Here is an 8,193-nt window from a genome sequence, read left to right as displayed (position 1 = left end):
TTTAAGAATCTCAGTAAAATCAAGACACCTTGTAAGAAACTTCTCTTCCAACATATAACGCAATGCTGTATCTTCTGATGCTTAACTGGTGAGAGATAATAATACAGGACTTCACAATGTTTATTTATTAGATTAATAAGAAAACTGATAGATGCCTATTCTATGCTCCGAGCCTATGAGGTATAATTTGTAGCATGCAAATATATCTACTCTCTGGTTCAGGTGAGTTTTAAAGTAAAACAAACCTTCATAAAGGACCTTCTATCAATAAATTCCTCTTGTATGAGTGGGCATAAGTTGCTTTACTGATTGCTGCTGGGATAGTATAGCATAAAGGGCCATATCCATATTGGTCATCTAGTCCCCCCCCCCCCATTTAGCCATTACACAACCTAAATACTAAATATTAGATATCTGACCCCAGATTGGGGACACAGCCAGATTAAGTGCCTATGATCCCTCTAATGTCAAAAGGAAGAAGTGGACATTTCCAAAGGGTGAAAGAAGATTGCCTGCCTGCCTGCTGAGGGGGACTGGGCCAGCTGGTGGGGATGACTGGATGGCCCAGGGGAAGTTAAAAGCTTCCAGTGAAAGGAGAGGAGGAGAGAGAAAAGGCTGAGGTGGCAACAAAGTTAGGATTACTTTCTCAGGATCTGAGAAAAGACCACAGGATGTAAGCTAACTCTTTATTGTTTAGGTATTTGTTTGTTTTGTGATTGTGTTGTTTCCTATGGTGGTAAGTTTGACCCAGGGAAATTAAAACTGTGCTGTAAACAGTGGTGACCCACGACAAGGGACATGCACGAATTTCTACCCCATTCTGGCACATAGGTGGCCAACTCATTGCTGCACGTGTTCACGTGGGATCCATGTCATTTAGTCCCTCTTCAGAGGGTAGGTGCCTAACTGACTGATCTTTGTTAAAGATGCCTATCTTTTGTATAGTTGCCTATTGGTTAAAACACTCATCCAGGAAATGGGAAACTGGCAACATTTAGTGGTTTGGGTACTCAGCTTAAAGTAAAGTCCTGGGTCCTGAGCCTTGCTTTAAGGGTTATCTTTTAACCAGCAGCTAATGAAAAATTTATAAATGATCTTGCAAACAGGGACTGGAATCCAAGACTCCCTCTTTTTGGAGTTTCTAAATCATTGAGTCAAAGTGTCAGTTTTTCTTTTACTTGGCTACTTCTCTGACCATGTGATTTTTACATTCTTGGAAGCAGAGTGGGCCAACATCTCCAACAAGAAGCGTGGAAGGTGCCCCATTTACATTATGCCATTACTTGGTGGAATATGGTGGTACTGTCCTGGAAAGTAGATGAAGGCTAGAGAATTATATTTAGAAATTTGCTCTTAGAAACTGGCTTGTAGAAAGAGTAAATATTGCATTAGAACAATGGTCCAGGGGAATGACAAGGGTTAATTGTAGAGGTGCACCGATACATCGGTCCCATATCGGATCGGCACCGTTATAAGGAAAATTGATTGCATCGGCAATTGGCTTTTTTTGGCCTGATGTGGCTGATAAGTACCCTGTGCATGCACATGCAGTACAGCATGCAGACAGCCAGGAATGCAGCCCAGTAGCATGGAGAGCAGCTGGGTCAGGCTGGCAAGTCTCTTGTGAGGAAAGGGGCATGAGGGGGAAAGATAGAGGCCCCCAAGGTGAGAGAGGGAGTGGGGCTGGGGCAGGTGTTGCACACTCCCATTCTCACCATGGGCTCCTTGATCTGGCCCCCCAAGTCCCTTCCCTCTCTCCTTCCCCTGCGACAGACTTACCAGCCAGATGCTGCTCTCCATGCTGCCTGGCTGCGTATTGGAATTGGATCGGTATCAGCTGAAATGGCTCACCATAAATCAGCCATCAGTACCAGCCCAAAAATTCTCTGTCGGTATATCCCTAGTTAATTGGTTTCTAAAATTTGTTTGTGGAGAAGGTTCATGTTCTTATAACTGTCTCAGAGAAACAGTCACATACATCCTGGGAAACTGAAAACACGTAGCAACAAAAGAGGCACTTGGTTTCTTTGAAACTCATAACAAGATAGGAACATGTAGACTTAGCATTAGGTCACAATGACTAGCTGTAACTTGGCGAGAAATCCCTGGTTTTGGTGGAATGACCAAATTAGGAGATGGGAGATACCCAAATTAAAGTACCAGCAAATGACCACATTAAGATGTATGCATTTGATGGATTCAAAGTAATAAAGATTAGGCTGATAGGGCAGAATGTGGACAGCATGATGACCACAAGAAAGCCAATCAAAAGTACCTAGAAATGAAGAGTCATCAGGAGAAAAAGAATACAAAAGGAGGGATTTTCAGAGCAGCAAGTTGACATCGACTCCCAACCTTCAAGGCTGCTGACATACTTCAAGCAAGAACAACAAGTTGGCACTCACATACTGGCCAGATGTATTGTCTTCTCATGAAACCTGAGGACTAGTAAATGAGTAGGACTGTTTACTCATTTTCCTTGCTTTGCTTGCATTAATCTTATTTGCTATCACTGTGTATCAGTAAAAATTGCCTATTATCAAATGGAAGGGGTTGTGGTCTGTCATTCAGAAACCTTGTTCCACACAGGCATGACCTATCTGGACTGGGTTGTAAATCCAGTGCCAACATAAGACACTTGTTTGAATGGTCTCCTGCTAAATGGATCTAGAAGCTCCATATTGTATCTTGGATGAGTGCTCTAACCATTAGGTAAAACAATGCAAAAACTTGGCACCACTATCACTTCTTGCTCTTCCTTCACGTTCCTAGAGACAGTCAGTTGTTTACAGGACTGCCAACTCACTGGGCCCACCTGATAACTTAGGAGGAGTTTAGGCACTCCTCACATTCTCTCTGGGCTGCAACAAATGCTTAGGTGGGTGTTATGTTCCTAAATGGATCACTCCTGAGCATGCAGAAAAATGAACACAGGCATTTAATGGATTTTGTTGCTCAAAATGGAGGAATCAAATGAGTTAAGGTGGCTAATGAGTTTTGTGGCTGCTGGAACAGAGCCGTTTTGGAATGCTCTTTGGCATTTTGGCACTTAGTACTGTTTTGACATTTATGGAACCAATCAGGGTTTTTTCTATATAGGTTGTATTCAAATAATCAGCCAAATAATTAAAAAATTCCATATTGCAAGGGGTAGTTGTGAGTTAGATTCCTGTTCTGCAAGTTTGTTATTTGTTGTATAAAATGTAGGTCAGTTTCCTCAAACAGCAGTAAGCTGGAACAAACAGTGCAGGACCACGAAGCTAGGTCCTTTTGTGATGCAACACTGCTCATTATCTTATGATGAATTGGAATTTTCATTATACGTAGGAGTACATTTAAAGTAGCAGCACAAACCGAACAAAAATTTTAAGCTCAATCAGCTGCAAAAAAGTAGCATCAAATCTAGACACTGTTAGAAGTTAGTTTATTAACAGATTATAAAGATGCCAGTTCTAACATTCATCCAAAGCAGGGATGTATCTCCTGGGCAGTGCATGATGTTGGCAGGCAAAAGGTGGATGTTTGCAGCTGCCTATGGCCTCTTCTGGCCCGCACAAATACTACCCTTTCTGTCAAAAATAATTACACCTTCTATTTTGCCAGGAACAGGCAGGATTAGATCATTTTTATGTGAAAGAATTTATATTTTTTTGGTTTATGTGAAATGTAATTTTTCTCTAAATCACATTTTAAGCAAGTGTGGCAACCTGGCAGATTTTGATCTCTGTGGTATTGGCATAAATTCCTCTGAGAAGGAATTATTTCATTAAGCATTTAAGCTTATCAGAGTTCAGGACTGGGAAAACTTGCATTTTAGTCACTTTTTAAAGTTGTTTCATTCTCATTGTTACATAATACAAGTGGACACTGTCCAGGTTATTTGCCTGTGATCTTTGAACAGCAAACAACATCACAACAGAACATCTGATCATGCTTCTGTAAGTTCTGATCCAAGGTGAGGCACTTCCTATGCTTTTATATCCCTCTCTCGTGTTCCAATCTTGCTCTCCATTACCCCAGCTTCCCGCTATCCACCCGATTTTCTTTGCCCATGCTCTTATCACAATCTATTCCACCCCAACCCCATTGCCTCTGCCTGTTCCTTGTCCCATCTGCCCCAGCCATATTCCAACTTCTTGCTGGATTCTTGCTGTTACTTCTCTCACCAGCTAATTCAGAGTTGTTCTCCCCCTTCCACCAACACCAATGAGATATTTAGGTTAGCTCCCAGTTCCAATTGCATTACCAACTGGTCTCTGAAGACTTGGACCAGCGGGGATGGGGATGGAAAGAAAATGCTGACTAGTTTGTTGCAGTTGGAGTGGGGCAAAAACGCAGGGACTGGCTGGTAAAGAAACTCGAATAGAGATTGTCTTGAAGGAAACTAGCGGGAAAGGAAGACAAATTGGAGGCAGTTGTGGGCAAAGGAACACTGGAGAGCAAGATGGGAGGAAGAGTCATAAGTGAGGATCTGTAACTGGCAGGACAAGGAGATTAGAACAGATCATTCTGAGGGAGAGATGTGGATGTGGAGAAGCAGCTGGGTAAAGAGATGAGAAGGAGATTAGCATAAGGGTCCTGAATATCGATTGGGAAGTTTTAGAGAAAGAAACTAGTATGAGGATGTAGGGGTGGAAGAGCGAGAGAGATCTGAGATAGGACCAGATTGAAGGGGATAAAACAGAAACGGCAAAGTTTTATATGTGTTTCAGTTCCCCCTCTTTAAATTGGGGACAATAATATTTCTTCCTTTGTTTACCTTTTTCAATTAGTAAGCACTCTGCAATAGTGGTTGTGCCCAGCACCAAAGAACCAGTAACAATTCCTCAGATAATTTTTACACAACAAAAAGCAATAGTTCACAATCTAAGGCCCTGATTCTACCAAATATATGCTTAATATTGAAATAAATAGAACTATTCATATGCTTAAAAGTAAGTAGACATGCAAGAGTCTCCAAATTGGAGTCTCAAAAATCCCACAATTGTGTTTTATATTCACATATTTTTTTAAAACTGATATTGCTAAACCAAAATGTAAAAGCAAAACACAACTAATACATATCATATTACTGTACCTCTCTTTCGTCCATTTTCAGCCATTGCTTTGGATCATCCTCAGTAGCCAGGAAGGCAATTAAATCTAGGGCAGTGAGTCTAGTTTGACGTCTGGATGACACAAAGATAAGAACTGGCTTTGCTGGAGAATGGCTCCGAATTGCTGTTAAAAGAAGAAAAATTTAGACATAACTCATTTCTGCCAGAAAGCAGAATTTCCTAACACATCGTGCTAGCACTGCGAGCAGAAGTGCCAAAGATTTAAATCCATCTTTCATTAACCTTTTATGCCTAAGCATTGGCAGGGAATTCTTAACTAGAAAGTGACCTTTTACAGTTGCTGCAAAATTAGTGTAGGAGTAACAGCTTAAAGGAGCATGGTTTCTGCTCCTGAACAATTAGTGTGAAACAATGAAACTAGTCTAAAAATTATCATCTAATTTTTTTTATGGGTTTTTATGTAATTTTAGAAATTAGAAATTTTGAGATTTTAGAAAAAAAAAATTATGGTGTCAGAAATGGAGATAACAATGAAAATGCTAAGAGAATTGTGAGCATACCATGTCAAACAAGTGGAAAAAATGACCTCACTAAATCAAATTCTGACAGGTTTTCTAATAACATTAAAATAGAATAAACAGCATGTAGCTATAGTTTGGATAGTAACTCTAGTCTATTACACATATAGATATTTATGCATGATTTATTTCTTGTATAATGTTTCATTCTACCAATTACTATTATGCATTCATCCCTAATTTATGAAAAACAAGTGCATTATACTGCCTATCATCCTATACTGTCTTTTAGTTCACTGGTAATAGTGTGTGAGTATGCATATATACACATATGTATATAATTGTAAAATTACATAAATCTATAGCATAATCTGTTAATATATTTATACCCTACAAATATGGATGCCTATATATCTATATCTTCTTTAAAAGCTCGACATCTAATGGATTTTTGTTGCTTCAGGAACAGGTGTGGCTGAACAGCCCAAGACAGATTTATTGTTCATTAGTGTTTTTATACAATGCTCCTGTGGAGGTGTAAATAATCTGAGCTGCCAAGATTGGTCTCTAGTCCACAATCAATACTTTGTTTCTGTCATAAGGCTAATTAGAGTAGCTAAAAAGTCACCTCACAACTGTCACCCCACAATCAACAGCAGGTCACATACCAAAATTTATTTGGGAGGTTATTTTTAATTGATATAATAAATATTCCTTATGTAACCAAAACAAAACATGTTCCAATAAAATATAAGGGTTTTTCTTAAATCAGGCCTGCCTGCCAGCTTTGTTAAGAATAAAAAATTGAAAACAGAAGCATATCTGCACTCACTGCAAATTCTTAATTTTATGGTTATTGCCTTGAACCTAGAATTATCTGAGTTTAGCTTGACTTGTAACTTCTGTTCACGATTTTTTTAAAGCGTTCATACAACGATCTTTATGAAAATACCTCATCAGATTGCAACGGTGAATGGTTTTATTACTTTCTAAATCTCAAATACTTTTAGACAAACATTTCCTTGCACTGTTGAAAGCTAAGATAAAACACATTTTCATTTGTATAAGATCTCTCCTCACTATCACTAATTTCATTGATATTATTTCAAATATATTTATATTCCTGTTTGTAGGTTCCAGCAGCAGGATACTATATGTTTGAGATGATGAGGTTTTGGGTCATTAGCAAGAGATTCATCCTGTACACCACACGAAAAAAGATAGCACCACATTCTATAATCACATAATACATAAGACAAACAGACTGTGCAAACATGGCTAGAACCCTTTTTTCTTTTTTAGATAATGAAGGGCTCTAGCTTTGGCTGCTTACCCTGAAAAGCAGGTTTATTCATGCTAGCCATGCGAGGACAGTAGTGCTGGCCAGGGAAGCCCTGAATGTGTACCTCCAATGGAACTGGTCGCACCGATGGTCGGAAATTGAACAGACCCATCTGAAGCAAAAACAAATTCTTTTAGTTTAAGTTTGAGTTATCTTGGAAATATTGATAGTTAACTTTTCTGCATGATGGAAATGCACAAATGTCTTTTTAAGAATCTTCTACATACCTGATTAATATTTAACCAGTCAGCAAGGTCTCTGGCATTTGCTAATGCTGTGGATAAACCAACTACTCTAACTGGTTTTTCTGTGTGAGATGAGATGAAATTAGTTCGAGACACGATAACTTCCAGTACTGGGCCTCTCTCGTCCCCTGTTATTTAAGAGAAATTTTAAAATAAGTACAGAGGTTAAAAATTCCATGCAGTCACAGCTGGGCGCACATTTTAAGGTCAACAATTATGATTAAGAAAAAAAAAAAAGTATTGCTTACCTAGCAGATGGATTTCATCAATGATGAGAATGGACACTTTCTGAACATAACTCCTGTTTTGCCAGCTTCTACTGACACCATCCCATTTTTCTGGTGTAGTAACAATCAGGTCAGCTTGTGCTATAGCTCTCATGTCAGGAGTCACATCGCCTGTCAGCTCTACAATCCTGTAATTAAGTAAAATTATTTAATTATTTCTGAAACTTAATAATTTCATTTTTAAACCAATGAAACTTTTTTAATGTCTTGGGATAGCCATGTCCAAACATTAACTCTTAATATAAACAAAATATAAAATCAAATCAAACCAGTCTGTTCCTGGCTGAATACCATTGACAGATTATGAAAATATTGAGTAACCACAAATTTAATCTTTGCCTTTTAATTGTCTAGTGCAACAACACCTACAGAGAAAAGAAGTTTAACACGTGTATGATGCAAAAAAGTTCATTAATTAATATTATTATGGATATTACATATGTCAAACCAGCCTTTCCTACTTGTATGAGAGTGCTTCTTAAATATATATCAAGTGGCTGTGTATTGCCCTGTACAACCTCTCTGGCAATCACTGTTACAAGTGTGTCTGCTCTCTGTTGGTAGGGTCTGTGAGAAGAATGGAGCAGGGACAATTCAGATAATCCTGTGTATCATCAGTTGCAGAACTCCTTCTGGAAGTCAGCTGTAGAACTCCAAAGTTTTGTAATGTTTACATCGAAAGATGTTATATATTTCTTAACTATGTTCTGGGATTCTTTGGGGGGGGGGGGGGGGGGGGGGTTT

At 38.8% G+C, this 8,193-nt stretch overlaps 1 protein-coding gene across 1 annotated transcript in view; it reads right to left on the bottom strand.

Moving 5' to 3' along the window:
• Positions 1-8,193, bottom strand: part of ASCC3 (activating signal cointegrator 1 complex subunit 3) — a 684,038-nt gene that overhangs the window by 126,253 nt on the left and 549,592 nt on the right. The window contains exons 27-30 of the mRNA XM_019520164.1: positions 7,411-7,577; positions 7,145-7,290; positions 6,909-7,029; positions 5,078-5,220 (exon numbers count right to left, since the gene is read on the bottom strand). Of these exons, the coding sequence (XP_019375709.1) occupies positions 5,078-5,220; positions 6,909-7,029; positions 7,145-7,290; positions 7,411-7,577 (577 nt within the window). The remainder of the gene's footprint in view (positions 1-5,077; positions 5,221-6,908; positions 7,030-7,144; positions 7,291-7,410; positions 7,578-8,193) is intronic.

Source organism: Gavialis gangeticus, unplaced genomic scaffold (genome assembly GCF_001723915.1).
Source record: "Gavialis gangeticus isolate Ggan-Ray unplaced genomic scaffold, GavGan_comp1, whole genome shotgun sequence".
Taxonomy (NCBI): Eukaryota; Metazoa; Chordata; order Crocodylia; family Gavialidae; genus Gavialis; species Gavialis gangeticus.
Note: the sequence above shows the minus strand (reverse complement) of the source record. Positions and strands in the feature narration are given on the sequence as shown.